This window comes from Fusarium oxysporum, chromosome 15 (assembly GCF_000149955.1).
Source record: "Fusarium oxysporum f. sp. lycopersici 4287 chromosome 15, whole genome shotgun sequence".
Lineage (NCBI taxonomy): Eukaryota > Fungi > Ascomycota > Sordariomycetes > Hypocreales > Nectriaceae > Fusarium > Fusarium oxysporum.
Window position 1 is genome coordinate 49,878 of NC_031000.1, and position 22,359 is coordinate 72,236.

Below are 22,359 nucleotides of genomic sequence, written 5' to 3' on the forward strand. Positions count from 1 at the left end.
AAAGCCGTATGCGTGACACCTTGCTGATCAAATCGTGCATGTGGAAAGCTCCCTGCATCCTGGCTCATGTTTGGTTAGCAACAGGTAGGAGGCTTGAGAGGGTCACATGCTAAATCCATGCAAACTGCACAGCCGACGCTGTTTAACGCCTATTATGCAAGCCCCAAAGCCATTAGGGATGCGGCTAAGGGGCCACGGAGTTACATTTTTAAGAGTCCGAGTTAGTCGCAAACGGCACGCCCACGACATGGCACAGCTCTTTCTGAACTCTGATAAAGCCATCATGGAAGTTCTCAAAATAAAGGCGCTCCATGGGCAGGAACTGCGAGGACTAGAGGTCGTTATAAGTGATGCATAATTTGATATGTGAGTAGCTCAAACATAATCCCAACTTCGTCTCTAGATAGTACGCTATTTTATATCATAAGCTGGTATATAATAGCTGCTCGTAACAATGTAGCAGTATGATGTACGCTCGCTGACGTCAGAAAACAGATATAGTTAGCACTAACGATTACGCCACGTTTCAAGATATCATCGAGGCGCTCGCTCTTCTTTAACGCTTACATTAATGGCTTACTGTGACCAGCCGACGCGCAAACTATGCGGTGCTGCTCAAAAATCCAATCCAACAAATTATCAAGCAAATCAAAACAAATGTACGAATGACTCGTTGCGTATCGAGAATATCAAATGCTGTATTTGAAATTTAATTTGATATATTTGTGACGAAGCAATATTGTGGGTGTCGAAGGTATCACTAAAAGGTTTAATTAACAACTCCTTACATAGGATCCACATCTTAGCCACCGGCAGATCGAACCATCTTAGTCATACGGTCTCAACAATTTAACACGCACCATAAGTGAGCGGCTCTCGGGGAGGTGGCCGTGCCTACCCGGAATCTGTCGTGGTTTTCACGAGGCTGATTAGGTTATTACAACCTCCACTTATAATCCCATTTTCTTGGCATGCAGGTTTTGAGAAAGTAGCCTTATCGACAGCTTATTCTTTAACAAGTGCGCAACAAACGTCCCAACCTGCCCGAAAGTGGCGGCGATGGCATCCTCTACGACAAATTCGCCCACTGCTTAAGACCCGGACGGATGGCTCAAACGCCGTCATCGCCACTCAACGTCGCCAACACTGCCGCAACTACGGAAGCAGTCCACTCTGCGTGCCTCTTATCCCCTCAAGGATAGTAAGCGGACTGGAACGGCAGTTCATCCAATAGTTTTCCAATAACTTCCTAGACTTCTGGAGCCGCGAGCTCTCTAGTTCCAGATCTGCCTCCAAACCTACCCACAGCAGCGTCGCTGCCTCGCCTCCTGCTGCTTATGACCACTTAAGCCATCAGCGTCAACATCAACGACAATGACGAGAACAAAATACCGACCCCCTCATCTCCAGGGGCAACCGGTTACTACCGCCCCCATTCCGTGAGGACCTTCGTGACTTCATCCTCCTGGAAGCCAGAGCTCCGGGCAGAACATAATAACTACGCAATCCGGACCCTCATCTTGTGAAAGCTCAGCACTGTTTTGGACTGGATTCGGTAGGTATTTCAACTTAACTCTGAATGGCTATCCAGACCACCGACCCTGACATCCGTGACTTCCTCGTAGAGAAGCAGGCGGAGTGGGCAGCAGACTCTAGGACCACCACGGTGGAGACTAACAAGAAGTGGTTTACCTATGCGGTCGCAGTCTTTCCCCGTGGACTAAACGACTTCCATGGCAATACGTTGGACAGCGGAAGTGTTGTGAACGATGAAATAGAAATCCAGACGGGGCTCAAGCCTGTTGACGTGCGCCCTTTGTAGCATACCTCGGATACCCTCTTGATAAGACCCTGCTTGTCTCTTTCTTGAAGCCAACTAAGAAATACTGGTCTCTATTTGGCAACCACACGGCTACCCTTGTTGACAAAAGCCGATCGTCATAGGCAGTGTAAAACACATTGGGACTATCCCTCCTTCGGCGCCTTCCACAAGAGGCCTCCCTGCTGGCGTTGCGGCAAGACTGGCTACGCTCCGGATGATTGTATTGCCCCAGAACAATGTGTCAACTGCATCGGTCCTCACCGCGCCAGCCTTCACAAGTGCCCAGCTCGCCCAAAGTCCATGGCGTCTTTCGCCGACTGGCCAAGGAACAAAGAGAGCATGACCGAACAGTAAGCGTTGAAACATGCTGTCAGCACAATCTAGAAACGCAACCAGAACTGCAACCACGCGCAGCTGAACTGCAGAGAGACAACACTGCGAACAGAACCGAGCATCGATTTGTATGGACGATGGTAGTTAAATCGCCTGTTGATAATACCGAGATAGATTCGAATGGGCCGATCCTTGAAGGTCGCAAGGGAAGAAAAAGTGTTGGTCATTGTTCTCATGGCCTCGGTTGCCCTCCGTGTGATGCATGGGGGTCAGCGGGACGGAAGAAACAACAAGGTTTGATGACGTCAGAGCCGCTCGGTTGGTAACGCCGGGGATGTAGGCGATCTGTATAATATTGGAGGCTCGAGTAAGAATGGTGGGAGCCATAGAGTGAACGGTATGTGTCGATAAGAGAGAAGTTCTCCTCGAGGCGGCATCCATTTCGGAACCTTGCATAGGGTCCATGTCGAAGACATGGATAGATGTGGGACTCTGTGACCTCTTAGGCTTGATATAGAGCCTCCAAACTAAATATGTAGCGGCGAAAACTATTACAATGCTAGCGATGATACCGCCAATGATGCCGCCAATGGTTAGGCCGCAGCCGCCTTTCTTTGATTCGGCCTCTGTATTCCTCCTGGAGGCAGATGTAGCATATTGGACACAGTAGAGGGGAACGGTATATCGGCAGCTCTTGCTGTCTGAGCACTCGGGACATTGAAGCCCAGTGCTATTGCCACAACTGATCGCGTCGTTTCCCTGAGGGATTAACTCAAGTACTGTGGACAGTTGTCAGCGGCAGTCGATAGGCATGAGTACAAGGGGCTAATAGTCACTCACCACGACTTAACTCATCCCAGACTCTAGCACTGATACATCGAGACACACCCATATTAATGTCCCAACTGTGAGAGCTCGGTAAGAAATTGAGAGAATATCAGCGCTCGAGATTTGGCAAGTATCGATTGTTTGGGCTGATAATTCAAGCTTAAGTTGGGTAGGTTATCAGCACTGGCTTCGCAATGGCTAGATTTCGATATCGAATTGTGATAGAATCTGACAGTGGAGGAAGAAAAATGAATGATCGAATGGCTAATTGGAGAAATCTGGGGTGAGGAACAGCTATGGATAGAGCTGACTGGGGCTGGACTTTGGGTAGATTCTAAATACACCTTCTTCGCTGGAAAACTAATTGGTCCTGGGTTCGGGAGGAGTTAATAACTTTTCTGTAGGAACGAGCTGTAGGCGGCCTTTCACGGGTTCCTGAGCAACTCCTCCGGACTAAACATTTCAAATCACCTACTGGGCTGAGCACGGACCGTATGATAACAAAATTATGTGCCAACCTATCCGTGCACACATCCGTGTCCCAAGCCCACTCGTTTTTGGCATGCTGGAGTCTTACTTTTACCATAAGCGTAGATGCGGGCCCAGGAGAAACCCGTATAGAGCGGGAATTTCGGGTTGTGCAGGCGACTGCGTAGTATAACTAGGTGATGTTTGGACTGACAGTAGCTCATAATACGATTATGTTCATATGTGGCTCCAGGAGTGTACCGCTTCCCCAAAGTCGGGATGAATTAGTTAACGGCTTCCATAAATGATATGCCAAGCTGAGTATCGGGTGGTCAGGGCCTGAGATTAATGTAGCCAAGGCGGAAGCATAAGAGGGATCGAGAGTTGGGTGAAAATAAACGCTAATTTTATATATCTCTTTGTTAGAGTCGATGTATATATGATTACTACTTTCTTACCTGACTGCGTCTACCTCATCCGAGTCTGTTATTCCACGAAGGTGCTTGGCGATTCTGCGTCATATGATCGCGTTTTCATACAATCTGGCTTGCCCAGGAGGCTGTCGTGAGGATCTGGGATTCGATTGGGCAGGATAGGAGCTCCTGAAATTCTTCCCTTTTGCATCTTCAAGGAAATCCATAGATTGGATTGGATGAGTATTTCATTTTCAAGCCGTGTTTGCTGTCGAGTTATCAGATCAGGCTGTAGACCCTTTGCCTCAATCCATGGTGAGATAATCAGCACATCAGTGCTTCGGAAATATTGCTAAGAGGCTGCATATTGTTCGATATTGATGGACTGTCCTCTGCTGCTTCGAGCCGGGGCTCATGCATAAAAAAGGTTGCTTGTATCCTAGTAGCTCCTTCTGCGACTGCTGATGGTGCAAGCGTGGTGTTGTATCTGACGTAGGGGTGCTGAAGTGAAATGAGGTCAATTTCCTAATCCTGGGCTGGAATATAGGCAGGCCGAATCGATGGAGGATATGCTCGATTAGGGACTTAAGTATGGTCACGGAGGAAGCTATTATCAAAATGGCCTCTTCCATTTGAAGCCAAAAGTATACCGGTATTAGAGTCCTGAACCTTTCTGGAGAAGCAAAGTCCAATATGCATACCTTGATGAGCCTCAAGATGATGGTTATAGCTGCAACCAGGCCAAGCGCCATCAAAACGGTGATAAGACAGTGTTCCACTGTCGATTAGTTAAGCTTCCAGATTAAGAACATTAGCATGATTGCTAAAGTTAAGTCATCAAATAAAGCAGCTCCTTGCAAGAGGAGTTAGCATCATGCAATAAGGGCCAATATCACGCGTGGTTGATAACTTACCTATAGTCACGCAGCCACATATCTAAATCTGCTGCGCACTTAAGCACCGCGCATCTAGAACCTCTTCCCAGTGTGAATTAATTGGTCGACACTGGATGGGCTAGAAGATTTCAGTGCTGACAATGCAGGCAGCTTGAATACCAATTATCCCTTGAGTTGTGTTGAGCCTCCCACCAGGTCACGGCAGGGGGTTACAGCCAATTAAAATGCATCAGTACAAAGGTACTTATTGCCCCCCCCTAATTTAGCCTATGATAGAAGTACCAGCAATCTCTCGAGTTACAAATCGCTACATCACACTGCTCACATCCTCAAATTGACTGGCGCCTTCTTTTATTATAGCTTACCGGCGCCAAAGACCTCCTTGTACTTTTTGACCTTGGCTGCCCTAATTGAAGCCCCTTACAAGCAAGGCAGTCTGACTTTTTACCTCTTCGGATGTGTTTATGTTGTGATACAGGCGTAAATTCGTCCCCGGCTCGGAATGCCTGCCTTGATTGGCTCTGTAGATGGAAGACCTTGAAGACCGCGTTATAGAGGCATTCCCTCCACTTCTTCTGACTCATATAATGGCTCCAAACCGGCTGCCCATGTAGCTGTAAGAGGAAGCTATTTATAAGGACTACATCTAATAAGAAGGTCCAAGCAATAACCTGCCAAGCGCCCCGGCGGATAGGATGATCATAGCCAAGATATGACCTCCTTTGGTCGCCTCGGTCAACATGATTCATTTCGTCGTTGTAGGAAGCGGCGATAGTAGGGATCGATATGAGCTTGACCGGCTCGCCACTAAAAAAGCGCTGTATTGGCCGTGCCATTGGGGTCTTCGTTGACGGTCTCTTCCTCCAACGATCACACCTCTCATCGCCAGTGAAGACGGTTGAAAGGAGCAATACGAGGGCATTATCCTTCCAAGCGATCTGATTGACCTAGAGAAGAAGAAGATAAGTTATTGGCTGAATTATCAGGAAGAATGTCGAGTCTTCCTACCTGATTATCGGCCGTTGGGATGACCTTGATCTCATTAAATTGGAACCCTGACTTCCCTGCCTTATCGGCCTTTTTGGCGTCTGCAAGACCTTTGTAGATGCCACAATTAGGCCTGGCTGTGCCGGTTGCACCGTGGCCGTGCTGACGAAGGGAGCGGAAGAGGTCTGGCGACGAGAAGAGGTTATCCACAAAGACGTGATATGTCGACTCCGGCAACAGGTTAATAAGGGCAATAACGACGCTTTGGATCGAGTTCAATGCCATGATCTTATCCCCAGCTTCTGTAATGACGTGGATAACTTCCTTGACCTCATCAACCTCGTTAGGAGCCCTCCGTTGGTTACTTCTTCCTTTTCCTTTCCTCCCCCCTCGTTGCGATGCCGGCTTCTTCCTCTCAATACCAACTGGGCCGTATTTTGCGCCAGGTTGGTGCCAAATCCACCTCATAAAGAGGCCTAGCTGGGCAGCTATCCAGACCTTGAGGCCTGTGTCGATAGGCTTGTTGGGGACGTATGTAACTTGCTTATTCCTTCCGGTATATCGGATCATACCCTCGTCTACGGCAAGATGTGAGCCCGGATCACAAAGCTCTGTTGTTGCAAGTTGAATATGTTGAGACCATAGCTCAACGCATTGGAAGATGATAGGAAAGTCGTCATCGTTAGAGAATTTAGTGTGGTCAAAGAGCCGGAGGTGACGATGAAGGAGTTGAAATCGGTCATAAGTCATGAACTTAATGATTGAGTGTTCAGGCCGCTGATCCTCTAGCTGAGGGGTCTTCCAATGGTCTTGGACTGTTATTTCGCTATGGACCCCTATATAAATAAGGATCCCAAGCCATACATATACCTCTGCGGCGGTAGTTGGCTTCCAGGTACGGAGGCGTGACCTTTCTGTTATTTCATGTTCTTGGCTATCAATAACGCCGCTCCGAAGTAGGCTATTAACCCAGTTATTAGTATATTGAACCCAGTTATTAACTAAGGAAATAGGCACGAAGTGTTGGAAAAGTAATAGCGGGCTTTGGGGCAGCTTGTTAACGAGTAGCTCTCGTCGCGGCACCTCGAAGGGTTGAAAATCGAAGCCTCGGTCCTCGGCAGCTGGAAAAGCCGGTCTCCGGGTGCTATCACCCTCATGCTCTTGACGGCTATTCTCTTCGTTGATGAAGCTACTATCATCATATGCGTTAAGCGCCTCCGCTGATATCTCTGTAAGTATTGATTGGGAAGTCATCAATTAATTCGAAATGATTTGTAGGGTAATAAAGGCGAAATTAATTAATGACGTATTACTATGTTCCCCTCATGTACCTCATGACAAATGTGGGGATGTGGGGCTCGGTACGGCCGGGAGGCTCAACACAACTCAAGGGATATCGCTTGAGAAGCTTGTTTTCCTCATCGGCCGCAAACTCATAACTTCTTGCGTTGATATCGTGAATATTATTGAATACGACATCTAGCTCCAAGTATTCATTTGAGGCAGTTACAGCGGCCACAGTCGCTGGCTCGATTGCATGCGATGGCGTGGGTACAGCTGTGGCTGTACAAGTCAGGAGGGAGGCAATGAGGTTCTTGCACGCCACTGCTGAGTGTTTGCGTAGGTTTTCGAGTATTTCGATTCGTTCAACGGCAAGGCATGGTTTTATTTTTATTTTTTATAGTTGTGAAGATGCGAACGGTGAATTTGATTTTGATATGAAATGCGTGAAGATTAGGAATGGTAAGCAAGGAATCAAAGAAATGACTTAGGAAAAAAGGGATGAGGTATGAAAAGGAAGGCTTCACATCATCTGAACAAGGCAGGAGGCGGGTTTTATAGCATAGTACTCCCATGCTGAAAGTCCATCACGGAGGGTTGCCACATCGTACCCATCCCGGTCGGCGAGGGGTGGATTGAACCATCTAACATAACATCGCTAATCGTGCTCCTCCTCGTGCTGATGGTGGACGGACTAGATCCGTCCACCAAATTCTCGCTCGTGTGAAAGAATATCTGATGCTCAAATCCAGTAAAACAGTCAAAATCCTCGTCGAGGGTTTGGCTCAATGGTATCTCATTACAAGACGGCGCAAACGATGAGGCCTGTTCCAACGCCGTTGATTGCGGTAAATCACTGTAATGGAGGGTATGGGGGTTTGTAGTCGAGCTCGGTCCGAAAAGGAAACCCTCAAGGTCGAATTCAGTGTTGAAGGCGGCCATTGGCGGCGCTGTCTGCAGGCCTTTGCTGAACTCTAGGCTGCTCAAGGTGTGCGTTTCCAGCTTGGGCAGCCCGTTCTGCACATCTCGGAGTCCTCTGGCAGCTGACATGCCACCAGAATTATGGTCCAAGCTGTGGATGGGCGAATCGGCCAGACTCGAGTGTCGGCTATGGGTGCGGCTAGGGTACATGCCTCGTACGACGGAGGAGTTCGCAGCAGCCATCATCTGCATCGTGCTGTCGTCAACATGGGTGATAGTGTTTGCCCGCGGCCTCATAGAAGTGGCCGGTGCATTGGATGCAGTTGGGTTGGGTCGTGCGACGCTATTCTTGCGAGCTCGGCTCTGGCCGGGGGCGACGCCGCTGGCAGAGCCGCGACGATTTTGGGGACGTGACGAGGGGATCGAGGTCTGGTGCAGCTTCTGCCGGTGGTGCAGTAGCAGATCGCTGCGGGCGAAGCATCGTGAGCATTCGGGACACTCGAAGGGTTTCTCCTTGGTGTGGGAGCGCTCGTGTCGCTTGAGATGTTCCAATCGGGCGAACGAGTGCTGGCAAGTGCCGCAAGCGTGCGGGCGAGGCTTGTCCGTCTTGGGAGGAATATTTGCCGGCGCCTTGATGTTCGGAGTGATTGTGAGCGCTGGAATGGTCAGTATGCAGTGTCGGGGGCAGGGTCGGAGGGCGGGGCCGGGCAGAAAAAGAAAAAAAAGAAAAAGAAGAAGAAAAAAAGAATTGAGGGGTAGTGCTGGCAACGGCGGGATTGCTAACCAGAGGGCGGGCTACCGACAGTTGTGTTGGACGAAGGCGGATCGCACATGGCGATTGAAGAGCGTGAGACCCTGACGCCAGAGTCGATTAATCACACTGCCAAGGTGTTCCAAACTCGCACGGGTACGCTCGGGCGTCAGGAGGGTTTCGGAGGCGGTGTTGTCGTGGGTCGGCGATGAGCGAGGTTGTTGGGCGGTTGCAATAAGAGATAGAGACAGAGGTAACAATAATAAGGTCAAAGCTCCAGTGTGTGGGCACTTTGCAAGCTCTTCCTGAAGCTGTAGGGCGGCATGACGCGAAGAAGCCTGGGCACCCGATCTCCAAGGCTCCGGGGGCCCGCATCGCGGGGGCAAGAGACAGAGACCCAGAAAGAGGCAGGTTCCAGCGAGAACGTTTGTTAATGCTGGTAGAACCGTCAGAATGCGTCATCCCTGAGACTCGCGGCCGCGATAGGACTGGCTATAAAATTTCCAGTAGCACAGCGGCAAGGTCGTTCGCCTTGGCCAATGTTCAGATAAGAACATCATGACTGCGTTACACCTGCGCGAGCTTAGAATGGAGCTCTCACGGAACTTCCCGCTACTTCCACGTTCAATGCAGCTTCCAGTGGTAGAAATAATCCCGGAGAAAAACATGAACTATCGTCATTTTCGTCTCATAATCCTGATTCACCCAGATGTGTAACAAGAGTTTCTGGACGGATCGAGGAGCAGCATAGTTGTTCTTCCATCAGAGTATTAGCCGCCGCCTTATTCCCCCAGACCGTCTCGCTCATGGCTTTGACATCGCTGAATGGAGACGAGGCATGTGGTAACAAATTCTTCATGGGTATTCCAGTGCATGCGATCTAGTACACATTCGGGGTCAGCATGGAAACGACTCAATTGAGCTTGAGAAAGGCACACCAGACAGATATCGCAGTAGCCGTCGAAAATCTGAACCCTGTCGGGACACTTGAAAGAGCCCTCTTCGCGATTAGTACTCTGGACCTCGAGCCAGGTATGGAAGCTCACATAGTAATTTGCGCAGGGGCAACTCATCTTCAATGGAGAAGCGGTCGATCGACGATAGCCTGGTCGTGTGTTGATTCTCTCACAGAACGAAAAGGTCAGGCCTGAATGTCGATTTGTCCAGCTGGCGCGACGCAGCTTTCGGCGCGGGACCCACTAAAGAACACTGCAATTTCAGCTCAGACAAATGGGAACGCGAATTGACCACGTTCCACCGCATGGAACGGATGTCATTCTGACGATAGAATTCGCCAGCAGTGACGGCGTTGCCGAGGAGGCGAAGAGGACGGCCGCTGGCATGATGGCACTCATCATTCTGCATCAAATGGATGTGAGTCAAGAGGATTTGGGAGATTGCCTCTCTCGCTTGACGTAGGTACAAAAAGGAAGAACAGATCTCCGCCACGACGACGGCCGGAAGACGATCACGTGGGGTCTTAGCTGCCTTCTGTACACCGTGATGAGGCGCTAACAAAGCCATCGGGTCAGCAGAAATTACCCATTTGAATTTCGCGGTCATTAAGCTAGCCTCTTCGGCTCTTAGCATAGAATCTATCCAACCAACCAGATTTTAGTGGTCATGCACTAACTTCTTTCGATTTTCACGGTCACTCTACTAACCTAACCAGGATTTAACGGTCAATTCAGGGGCATCTCATTTCCTGATGACCAGCACTCTATTGTTTTCTATCTATTACGTTCTGTCGTGTTTGCCATGCCTCAAACGCCCAGAAAACGGCGGTCAATAGGCGAACGGGTACCCGTCCCAATTTCCATATTCGGTCTAACTCTCTCCGCTACCTCGAGCGTCTCGTTCAACTGCACTCGCTGGTGATCGTGTCAAGGTTACGTGCTCGCGACGATTCTATTCATATGGGCACTGGTCAGTCTCAAAGTTCAGCACTGTTGCCTGGTGACTGCCTCCCTCCCGAGGGCGAGTTCGAGTCACGGGAGGCACTTTTTGAAGCGATCAACGCCTGGGCAGCCACCAGGGGCTACGCGTTCATAACTGGAAGGTCAACCAAGGAGAAAACCGGCAGGAGGACGATCACGTACATGTGTGATCGTCGCCGTAACCATCCAATCCTTTCGAGGGAACGGCAGCGCAAGACGACAACTCGAACAACGGGCTGCCAGTTCTCGGTGTTGGCGAAGGAGTCTATAGATAAGAGTACCTGAACTCTACGGCACCGTTCTGACAGCCGATTCTCACTACATAACCATGAACCAAGCCAAGACACCACCGCCCACCCAGTACTTCGAACACTGTCTAAGGAGCACCTGTCTCAACTGACTGGCCTTGCCAACGTTGGGATAGCCCCTAAAGAGATTAGAACATACATACGGCATAATACCGACAATAGCAACACAGCAGGACATCTACAACCGTATTGCAGATGCTAAACGAGAAGTCTGCTAAGGACAAAGCAGCATTAACGCAGTTGCTGATCAGCTGGTTAGAGAAGGATTTTGGAGTCAATTCCAAACCGGGCTAGATGGCCGGGTCAAAGCTGTTCTGTTTGCGCACCCCGATTCAGTGGCATACCTACAGGCTTATCCGGATATCTTAATCTTAGACTGTACCTATAAAACTAACAAATACGGAATGCCGCTTTTGGACTTGATAGGGGTCGACTCTTATCAGCGTTCATTCTGTGTTGCGTTTGCTTTTCTGAGTGGGGAATGTGAACAAGACTATTTTGGGCCTTGAATCGGTTCCGATCGCTATGCGAAAACCAAAGGATTAGACATCCCTCTGTCATCTTGACTGATCGCTGCCTAGCATGTGTGAATGCTGTCGATACTTGCTTCCCATTGTCAAGCCCGCTGCTATGTCTTTGGCATGCTAATAAGGCAGTTCTCTGCTACTGTCAGCCAAGATTCACGCGTCAGGCTCAAGGAGATAACCAGGGAATCGAGGCTCGGAATGAGTTTTACGGCCATTGGCATTCGATCATTAAGTCACCGAATGAACAAACCTTCCATGAACGTGTGTCCGAGTTTGAGAAGAAATACCTCCCGGATTATGCCGAAGAAGTCAGATATGTCAAGACAAACTGGCTTGATCCATACAAAGAGAAGCTAGTGAAGGCGTGGGTCAATCAACATCCCCACTTTGATAACGTCGTCACTTCGAGGGTTGAAAGTATACACTGGTTGCCTAAGAGCCACTCTAAAATATCTACGATGGACTTGTTCGAAGCTTGGCGATCGATCAAGCATGCATTGCTCAATCAACTGGCGGGGCTAAGGTCAAACCAAGCCAAGCAGAAGATCCGGATACCTATTGAACTCTCCGGCACCCTCTATGGTGCAGTACGTGGTTGGGTATCTCACGAAGCTTTGCGAAAAGTTGAGCAACAACGAAAGCTTTTATTGCATGAAGACTCGACTCCCTCGTCGGCCCGTACTGGTTCTTTTTCACGGTCACGAGGGCTACCCTGCGCTCATAAGCTGGAAAGTTTATTAGCTCGAGATCAAGCACTACAACAAGAAGATTTTTATCCGCACTGGCACTTGACTCGGAAAGATAATCGACGACCCCTTTTAGACCCCCGCCAGCGAGTCGATCCAGTCGCTGTTAGTTCATCTCTGCCGTTATCTAGTGTAAGAAGAGAACTTAGTGGCTTCGAAATCATCTAGAACGCAAGACCGATGCGTAACCCTCCTTTGTGTAGCAAATGTCATATCCTAGGTCACGCAAGGAATTCGGAAGATTGTCCATTACGATACTCGGAACTAAGAGCATTGCCAGTCGTATCTTCAGACCAGCCGCAGGCGTGTTCAGAAAACTTTCAGTGGATATCCTACGCAGCCCCCCGTTCCACCTACTCGGCACTCTAAGTTGCACCCGATTCCTTGTTTCATCTGATGCTGGTCAGTTCGGTATTTTCTGTTTATCAATAAGATAATCCATTTGAAATCTCTCTACGGCAAAGGCAATGAAAACGTAGGAGATAGAGCTGAATGGCCTCTGATGAGCACAATTTGCGGGAAAAAGATAATTTCGGGCATGGCCATACCATCCCCCACCACATAAAGAATCACACCACTTAAACATAGCACAAAAGATCATCGCCCCATACAAAATCCAATATTTGATTCACGCAGAAACCAACCACCTTGTCCATTGAAAATGAAGCCACTCGAATTTTATATAGAGAATTGCTTAAATTTTACTCTCTGCATGGTTTTTTGATCTCCCGACTGCTCCGTGTGCGCTGGCAGTGCTTTGTTACGACCTTAAAGTCCTCACGTTCGTCCTCTGACCTGACACCCACCTCAATCACTTCCTCGACCTCCTCATCCACATCTACCTCTATTTCTGCCTCCTTTGAGTCACGAAGAGCTTCTCCAGTCGCTAGAGCCTCCGCTAGAGCCATGAATCGTCGGTTCGGGTTCGGTACCGCCTTTCTTTTCTTCCCTCGCCGCACCTGGGCCATCTGCTCCTCGAGGCCAGTAATCTGCGCATTCTGAACGGCCACTTTCATCTCTAAAGCTTACAATCCCTTTGCGATCTTACTGTACTTCCGCCTGGTCGGAAGGCTTCGGTGTTTGGCCATTTCTCTTACTTGCCGGCTCGTTTTCGGCATATCATCTGAGTGCAACTGAGGAGGGCTCGGCGTCTTGAACTCTTCTAGCAGTTTTTCTTTGTCCGGTTAAATTTCCGGATGTGTTAAAGCTTTATAACGATTTATTGGCCAATTTCCAGTAAACCTCCAGCCGGATAAGATAATCTCCTTCCTCATGCCCGCCTCTCTAGCTTTCGCATATGCCCGAATAAAGTTGACTTTATCAACTGGCGCAGAATCGGTTAAACTAGCCAGATTTTGGAGTTCTTTCCGATACGCACCTTTAATGCCATTAAAAATTCCATTGTCTAACGGTTGTAAACCATGGAAACAATGTGCTCGTAGGTAGCAGCGTAGACGTTGTTCAGAAAGCACGTCGCCATCCACTCGTCCTGACTGCTCGTTAACGACCCTATAGCGGGTGACTCCGCAGCGAAAACACCAAAATGCTCACCTGCGCATGGCTCCCGTGACCGTCAAGGATAATAAGTCCCGCATCCGATACATCACGAAGCTCCGTTTGAGGTGGATAAACATCCTTCAACCACTCGTGAGCTATGTGGTTGTCGGTCCAGCCGTTAAGGGATGTGATGTAATGCCAGTCCGCTATTAATTGTTGGAAAATCCGGGAATCCCCCTTCCCTTCAGGATTCAGACTGTTAGTCTGAAAGTCCTAGATTTAAAGTTCAAAGTCCTAGATGAAATCATCCGGAGATATAAACCCGAGAAGAACTCTCACCTCAATAATGAACAATTAAGTTTCATAAAATATATTTTCACCCGGCACTACTGAGCAATATAAACAACATTAATTCGAATTTGTTCAGAAACCACTGCTTCTACAACACTTTTCCTTTAAAGATAATTCCCTATTTTAAAGCACGGTTAGTTGCGGTAATAGCCTCAATAAACGAAGTCTAGGTGCGCGACTGGACGCCTTTTAATAACGAAGTCTTCTTCGGGTTGGAACTCCCAATTATGAGGTTGTCTAAGCCTTATGGACAACTAATTAGTTATGGTGTATAAAAACCCATAAGGAATTTATAGAGGACTTACCGAAACCCGCCATTATGCCGCCCTCATCCACGTTAACCCTATTCTCAGGCTTGATCCAGCCATACTCGTTCTCCCGGATATCGAAGTACCAATTGACCGCCTTCGGAGTAAACCCGTCAAATCTGGCGGCTTCCTGGTGTTTTCCAAGCTTAGTAGATAGTTTTGCATGACGATTGATGAACCTGGTAGTCCAGCTTTTACCCAATGGCTTGTTATCTCCCTGTTGATGGAGGAGAGCTTTGAGGTACCTTCAAAGTTGGCTATGTGTGAGAGCGTAGCCCGAGGATTCCTGCTGCAGAAGCCAATGAAGTAGGTGGTCCTCCTGGCTTGTAGAAACACATTGGTGAGGGTGGGTAGACTCTTTCCTGCTCTTCTGGCCAGAAAGTCTTTTCGAGAGGACGGGTTGAGGCACCCCGTACTTATCGGAGGCCTGGTAATTATTGTGATAGATAATCTTCAGTAATATCGAATATAGCAGTAATAACGTTTTTTTCGGTATAAACATCGCGACACATTTTGGAGATATTTTACGCGCGTAAACTACGCCGAGAGTCTTTACAAGTGTCGAAGGATGAGAAAGCGAGAAATGCAAATTTTTCAATATCCTGAAACCCTTATGATATACACGAAGTCAGAAGAAAAATGGCCTAGGATAAGACACAACGTAAAAAGTAATTTACCATAGGTTTTTTTCTCTTGCGAATGGCTTTATTATGCCAAAATGCGGTGCAAATAACATGGTAGGGCTTGTATAGAGCGGTGATCTTTTGTGCTATTTTTTAAGTGGTGTGATTCTTTAAGTGGTGGGGGATGGTATGGAAAAGACACAGATAGGCCTGCGCTTAGCTCACTGGGTGAAACCCAACCATTCTGTTCATTGGATGGCTGCTTTCAGTATGACCGGCTTTGAAGAGGAATGCGGGAAGCTTGCCAGGAAGCTTGGCATCCGATGCTCTGACCATGTCGATGTTAAAGAGGCAGTGCGACAGTATCTTAGTTTGAAAGATGCAGGAAATTGGTTTCTTATCTCGATAGCGCCGACCATATGGAGATTTTCGACAAGTCGACGCCTGCAGGTGGGGGAATCCACGATTTTCTTCCTTGTAATGGTGACGGACGGATCTTATTTACCACATGCTCCAAGCAAGTCGCCCTTACTGCAGCAGGGACTGCGGTAGTAAGATTACCACAGTTGTGTCTAAAGAGGCAACAGATCTCCTGAAGGAGTCCTTGATCGATGATGACGAGCTACACGGTGACATCAGACAGCTGCTTGATTTTTCACCACCAAATTCATCAAAATCCTCACACAAATGAATCCTATCCTGTCGTGATTGAAACGATGAGCTCTTCAAAGATACAAGGTAGCATAGATGATCACAGCTTTGATACCCCCCTTTTGAGGGCAGCTAATGACCCCACCGGCGTGCCTAATTTTCCGCCCGAAGAGGACCGCGGTGATGATTTTCAACCTTTCAATATAGAATATCGTGATTTCAAGAACAACCCTCTACCTAAGGAACCACTTGAATTATTCCAGCTTTTCGTACCTATTTCCCTTATACAGTCATGGATCGAATACACCAACAGCTGGGTCGCTCACCTGCTTGAAAATGCCGTTATTGACAACTGGAATACCCCCCTTTCCGAACACTCACGCATCCTCAAATGGGAAGGCATCTCCACCTCAACGGCTTATGTATGGCTTGGAGTCGTTATTTACCTAGGGATTCATAGGGAAATAACAATAAAGGACCATTGGAAAGCACCCGGCCTAGGAGATCAGCGCCCTCTTTACTCAATCATCAAGTTCATGCCGTTACGGAAGTTCGAGCTGATCAACAGGTATTTCTGTACTTTTGACTACACCAAAGTCGATGTGAGGGATGAGGGTGATCTTCCAAAGACTTTCCAAGAGGCTGAAGAGTGGTCTAATCTCATACAGAAGGTGTCAAACGAGCTCTATTTTCCAGGGACTAATCTGACTGTAGATGAGTGTATGGTGCCGTTTACAGGCAGATCGAAAGATACAACGCTTGTCAAGAATAAGTCCACGCCGGTGGGCTTCAAAGTCTGGGTTATCGCCCAACAGGGCTTCTTTCTGCGGTGGCTTTGGCACGTGAAGTCATCGCCATATACCGCTGTTATAGTCAACCTACCTACGCCGATGCCGCTCAGTATAAGGATGAAATGAATCACGTTGGCCGCGGTGATCAGATAAGGTCCTATACAACGTACGAGCACCGATTCCGGCGCGGTCCTTGGCAAGCGCTGCTTTGGAATTTCCTCCTTGAAGTCGCACTTGCGAATAGCTTCATTTTACAGAAGAAGACCCGGCACCCTCGTTGGAAGCCCTACAGCACGCTGCAAGCTTGGAAGGAGTGCATTTGCAACGCCATTTTCAACACATATGCTGCTGAATGCGGCACAACGAAGAGAAGCCGGTCAGGGAAGGAAGAAGACATCGAGGATATAGAAGCACGGCAAAATCACCTACGAAGAGATATCAATCATGTCTATAGAGGCAGAAGAAGCCCTTCCTCTTGCCTAGCTTGCAAAGGCTTACGGCAAGGGCAGCCTCGACCTTTTAAAAAAAGGAAGGGAAAAGGAGGCTATCTGGAGCCGATATCAGGAAACCAGGGGTGCCGGAAGACTAGATACGGCTGTAAAGTGTGTGATGTAGCGATTTTAACAATGCTAACTATTGGTACTCATATCACACACTAATTTAGGTGTAGGTGGAGGTACCAGTCGTCACCGTCATTTTGACTTGGCCCCCCCCCCCCCCCTGTCGTGACCTTTTGGTAGTCTTGTGCTGCTCAAAGAGATAGCTTACCTCCGTAAATTAACGGAAGTAGGGCTAACTTTGTAGGTTCGGCGGGTTGACAAAGTTTAAATGCTATTCGCCTACCGATTCTGATAGGGCACAGCTACCAGATCTGCCGCATGTGATCGTGAGGGGCATTACGCTCAGACCGGTACATACTAGAGTTCCTCAGGTTGCTGTGCAGTCGGGGCAGAGGCAGTGCCGCGTTCAAATCCCAACCAACGTGCACGGATAAAAAGGATGTAATTTTATGAAGATAATCGAGACAAGGGGGGGTCAGCGCACGGACGAAAAGCGTAATTTACTAAATTACAAGTAGTCCTTAGTACAATAGTAGGGAGTCGGTTCCTTGATATTGTACTGGGGTAGCCACACACGATGAGGTTTAGACACTTTGTGGCGCACGTCTGATCACCGTGCCGTCGCCTATGATCCTCCCATGCTTGATTTGGTGGCGTCGAATAGCGGACGCAGCTGGAAGTTCGTTTGATAGCCACAATGCCCAAGTTCACGTCAGACTGCTGCGGCTGAAATCTGCCTTGCTTTTTTCACAAGGTCCAAAATCAGGCTGGCAGCAACAGGTGCGATGCGATTCTCCCCCTCGAGGTCTAGATCACCGGTACTGTAAATTAGCCGAGGCGCCTGCCAGCCACAACTCGTCAACCTTGACAGAGTGCCATATGGGAGGCTTTAGCGAGCGCACCTGGCAATGCCGTGCTTGCCCGGGTGCTCCGATGCACGTTTGGGACTTAAAGCGAAACCACACTTGGTACATATGATGGCTGCCTCCGGAAGGTTGTAATAAAAGACCGAGCCTCTCGAGCTTCTGCAGCTTTGCTGGGGGTAGAGTGGGTTGGCTATGTTGTTCTTGGTCATTCCCGCTCTCGTCGGTAGAGAAGCGAGCCATCATGATTAGATCTGTGTGATAAATAGAATAATAAATACGTGGAAGTTAAGCAGATATTCTATATAGAGATGATAAACATATGAATCTAGTAGATGACGATGATTGTTGTTGTTTCGTTCTGGAGTAACTAAGTGTCGCAGGGTAGGCATGAGCTTCACGGTCTCAGGAAATAACTGCATTAGTAACCTAGCTATATGCTTTAAGTAACTCTGCGGGATGGAATACCCCGCACAAGAACAAGTCAAGAACAATAATCAATCAACATATTTGCTGCTGCTCATCACATTCACTTTAACCCTTTAGGCACGCTCAATGCGTCACTAAGTCATTGAACTTAACAGGGGTCAGAAGACGGAAACGCGACGCGTTTCGCGTTCAGGTTTTTTGATTTCATTAGCGCTGTACGACAAACACAGTGCGTTTCCATAGGGGGAAACACGGAGCGAAGATGCTAGACGGTGATTGGTCAGAACCAGGAACCGCAGTGCGTTTCTGGTGGTAATTCTTGAGCAGGGTAAAAAGCTAACCAATAGACCAAAAGTCAACAGTTCAGTCACTAATTGACTGGACTGCCCTCCAAATATAAGGAGCCTAGGCTGTCTCCAGCAGCTACAGTAGGTCTTCCGGGCTCGCAAGCCACTATATCATTATAAAAGCGCAAGAAGCATCCTAGCCTTCGTATCTATATTTAATATTATTAGTAGTGAAGGAATTAATTAATTAGATAAAAAAATTAAATCTAAGAAGGAAAAGTACGTCACATACTTGGATGCATCGCATGCTTATTATATATGTTAGTAATATAGTTAATGTAAATGATAAGCAAGCAGCATAGACAAGCAAGTGGCACACTCTACTTTTTACCTTAAAAGCAGTTTTTTAAATAATTCTTAAAAATTCAAAAGTCTGAAAACCAGAAATAACCTAATTTATTTAACTATAATATATTTTTGATATATTTTTCTAGAATTTCTTACTATTGTCACAGCTCGACCAGACTGGCCTACCCTAGACCACTAACAAGGTAGATCCGGATCACGTGGCGATACGTTATCGCAGAGACTTTGTTTACCGACCAGATAGTTCCTGAACGTAGCTCCTCGAGCTACGTCTTGTTAATAGAGCCTGACCTGCCTGCAGTGCCTATCCGTAGCAATAGACCGTATTCTGCCTGAAGCGTTCCCCGTTCACCTGCCCTACCGAGCCCAGCCCGTGACACTACGTAGCTCCCACCAATTGGACGCCGAACGCAATGCCTGCCCACCCGACTCCCCCCGCTATCCCAGGAAGCCGCGCCGAATATGAGGCATGCTATGCAGAGGACCCCGATAAGTGGTACCAATACCTAAGCGACGCCTACGCCTGGATGAAAGAACAGGAATCCAACCAGGTCGCAGCCGATAGGAAGCTCGTAGAGCTCCAAGTCCAGGTCGAGACCCAGCAAGAGGAAATCCTGAACCTCCAGAACACCCTACAGGCGGTACAGATCGAGAAGTCCGCCGCCATGATGCAGAGGTCATGGGTAGAGGACCGGCTTGATAAGAAAGAAAAGGAACTAGAGGCGGCCCGGGATGAAGCCCGCCAAGCTATAGCCTCTAGACTACCTACTGTATCAGCCCTAACGCCCTCCGCTACGCCTGATCCCCTTGCTAAGACGCAAGCAGCTGAGATTGTGGGAGCGGCTCCGCCTCCTACTACCCGATCTACCGCCTCCGCCTACCTTTCAGAACGACTACCCGACCCTGAGAAGTTTGAAGCTACCCGCGCAGACTTACGCCGCTTCCGTGATGCCATTACAGAGAAACTAACCGTTAATGAAGACCGATACCCGACTGCAGTGAGCCGTATGGCTTATGTGAATAGCCGACTGAACAAGGAATCCTACAAGCTCATACAACCTTACATCTTTAAGGGAGCTTGCCGCCTTCCAGACTATCAGGATATCTTGGATATCCTACAGGGCGCCTATGGGGACCCGAACGAAGCCAGAACAGCACGACGGAAGCTAGATGTTATCAAACAGAGAGATAGAGACTTCTCTACCTTCTATGCCGAGTTTCAGAGCCTGAGCCTTGATAGCGGCCTTGAGGGAGATGCCCTGGCCCCTTTCCTCGAGAAGGCCGTATCGAAAGAGCTATCCGAGATGCTCCTGAATAACCCCCCTGCCGATTACAGCTATAATACATTAGTATCGCACTTCAAGGAACTGGATATACGCCTGCAAGAATACCGTGAGAAGAGCCGACCCTATATCCCTAAGAGGTCGAACCCTATACCTCGTGTAGGTCCTACACGCACACGGGCCGAGAGACAAGAGAGGAAGTCCCCCTCGCCCCGTAGGGGTCGAAGCCCCCCTGAGAATCCCCAGCTTGCCGGAGACCCCATGGACTTAAGCAATCAACGCCGCTATATCCGCCCGAACTACCGCAGAGAGAATAACCAGTGCTTCCGTTGCGGGTCGTCATCTCACTACCTCCGCGACTGCCCTGAACCCGACACCCGGCCTGCTAAATTCCGACACGCAGCTATTCCCCAGAGCCCTTACCGCTATAGCCGTCACTCCTCTCCAAGATCCCCGGCTCTAGACCGATCCGACTCCCGCAACTCACGAAGGCACCAGGAAAACGGGGCGAGCCTGTCCTAAGTCGGCGGCAGGCTCCCGCCTCACTACCACCCGCACTGAAGATCAGACTATCTGCCGCCTCGGTCCATGGGATTCCAGTTGAAGAGGAAGGGAACCAACGTTCTAACTTAATGATTTTACCTGCTAACCTAATATCAACTGGAAAGGAACCAATACCTTCTTACGCTATGACAGATAGCGGAGCAGAAGGGAAAGGATTCATTGATGAAAGCTGGGCTAAGTCCCAGAACCTGCAATTCCGCCCCCTGAAGAGGCCTTTCGAAATAGAAGTATTCGATGGCCGCCCTGCCGAGAGTGGACAGATCACCCACTACGTCCGTGCCGGACTCCGTATCGCCGACCACTACCAGAAGAATATGTTATTCTACGTCACCCGGCTAGCCAGCTATCCTATAGTCTTAGGAATGCCCTGGTTAAAGCAACACGATCCACAGGTAGGCTTCGCAGCCCACACCTTTACCTTTAATAGTCTATACTGTCAGAAGTTCTGTAATACACCAGCCAAGCCCACAAAAATCAAAGCCCTACAGACCGTCCCAAAGAAATTCCTCCGCCAGCTAGAACAGAACATTCCCCAAAGCCTGAGGAGGAAGGATATCCTTCCTATATCCCTACAAGCTGTCAGACTATATAGCCGGAGAACCCGCTGTCGCTTCTTCGCTGTCACCCTGGAACAGATAGACAGAGCATTACAGAATAAGAGTGAGGATCTGAGACTGCCCGAGGAACTACGAGAGTTCCAGGACGTATTTTCGCCTAAAGAAGCAGAGAAGCTACCTCCGCACCGAGCCGGAGATCACCACATTGAACTGATACCCGGAGGGAAGCTGCCCTTCGGCCCGCTATATGGAATGTCCCGAGAAGAGTTGACAGCTCTACGAGAGTGGCTCGATGAGAACCTGCGCAAAGGATTCATCCGACCTAGCTCTTCACCCGTCGCCTCCCCAGTGCTGTTTGTCAAGAAGCCAGGCGGCGGGCTACGATTCTGCGTGGACTACAGGGCCCTGAATAATATCACCGTAAAGGACCGCTACCCGTTACCCCTGATCAAGGAATCCCTGAACAACCTGTCCGGCATGAAGTACTTCTCCCGCATAGATATTGTATCCGCTTTTAACAACCTCCGGATCGAGAAGGGCCAAGAATACCTCACGGCCTTCCGGACCCGTTTCGGATTATATGAGTCCCTGGTCATGCCCTTCGGCCTGACAGGAGCCCCTGCAACGTTTCAACGTTATATTAACGACGCTCTGCGAGAGCACCTGGATATATTCTGTACAGCTTACTTAGACGACATCCTGATTTACAGCCGGACCCGGGAGGAGCACATAGAGCACCTCAAGTTGGTGCTCCAGAGGCTGAGATCCGCTGGGCTCTTCGCAAACCCATCGAAGTGCGAATTCCTAGTGAAAGGGACGAAATTCCTGGGCCTGATCGTGGGCCAGGAAGGCATCAGAATGGACCCCGCGAAGGTTGAGACTGTTAAGAACTGGAAAACACCGACCTGCCTGACAGATGTACAAGCCTTCATTGGCTTCGGGAACTTCTATAGGAGGTTCATCCGTGACTTCTCAAAGCTCACAGCACCCCTGAATAGACTGACAAAAAAG

The 22,359-nt window shown here is 48.8% G+C and overlaps 3 protein-coding genes across 3 annotated transcripts; 1 reads left to right on the plus strand and 2 right to left on the minus strand.

Moving 5' to 3' along the window:
- Nucleotides 1–1,579: 1,579 nt before the first annotated feature.
- Nucleotides 1,580–2,176, plus strand: FOXG_16660 (uncharacterized protein; the record flags this gene model as incomplete). The annotated part of the gene is made up of 2 exons (XM_018396687.1): nucleotides 1,580–1,818; nucleotides 1,945–2,176. The coding sequence occupies 2 exons, from the start codon at nucleotides 1,580–1,582 to the stop codon at nucleotides 2,174–2,176; spliced, it is 471 nt and encodes a 156-aa protein (XP_018257409.1).
- Nucleotides 2,177–7,583: 5,407 nt separating this feature from the next.
- Nucleotides 7,584–8,782, minus strand: FOXG_22540 (uncharacterized protein; the record flags this gene model as incomplete). The annotated part of the gene is made up of 2 exons (XM_018402955.1): nucleotides 7,584–8,605; nucleotides 8,734–8,782. The coding sequence occupies 2 exons, from the start codon at nucleotides 8,780–8,782 to the stop codon at nucleotides 7,584–7,586; spliced, it is 1,071 nt and encodes a 356-aa protein (XP_018257410.1).
- A 9,106-nt stretch (nucleotides 8,783–17,888) lies between these two features.
- FOXG_22541 (uncharacterized protein) lies at nucleotides 17,889–18,074 on the minus strand (the record flags this gene model as incomplete). The annotated part of the gene is made up of 1 exon (XM_018402956.1): nucleotides 17,889–18,074. One exon carries the CDS (start codon nucleotides 18,072–18,074, stop codon nucleotides 17,889–17,891), a length of 186 nt encoding a protein of 61 aa, XP_018257411.1.
- Nucleotides 18,075–22,359: the final 4,285 nt, after the last annotated feature.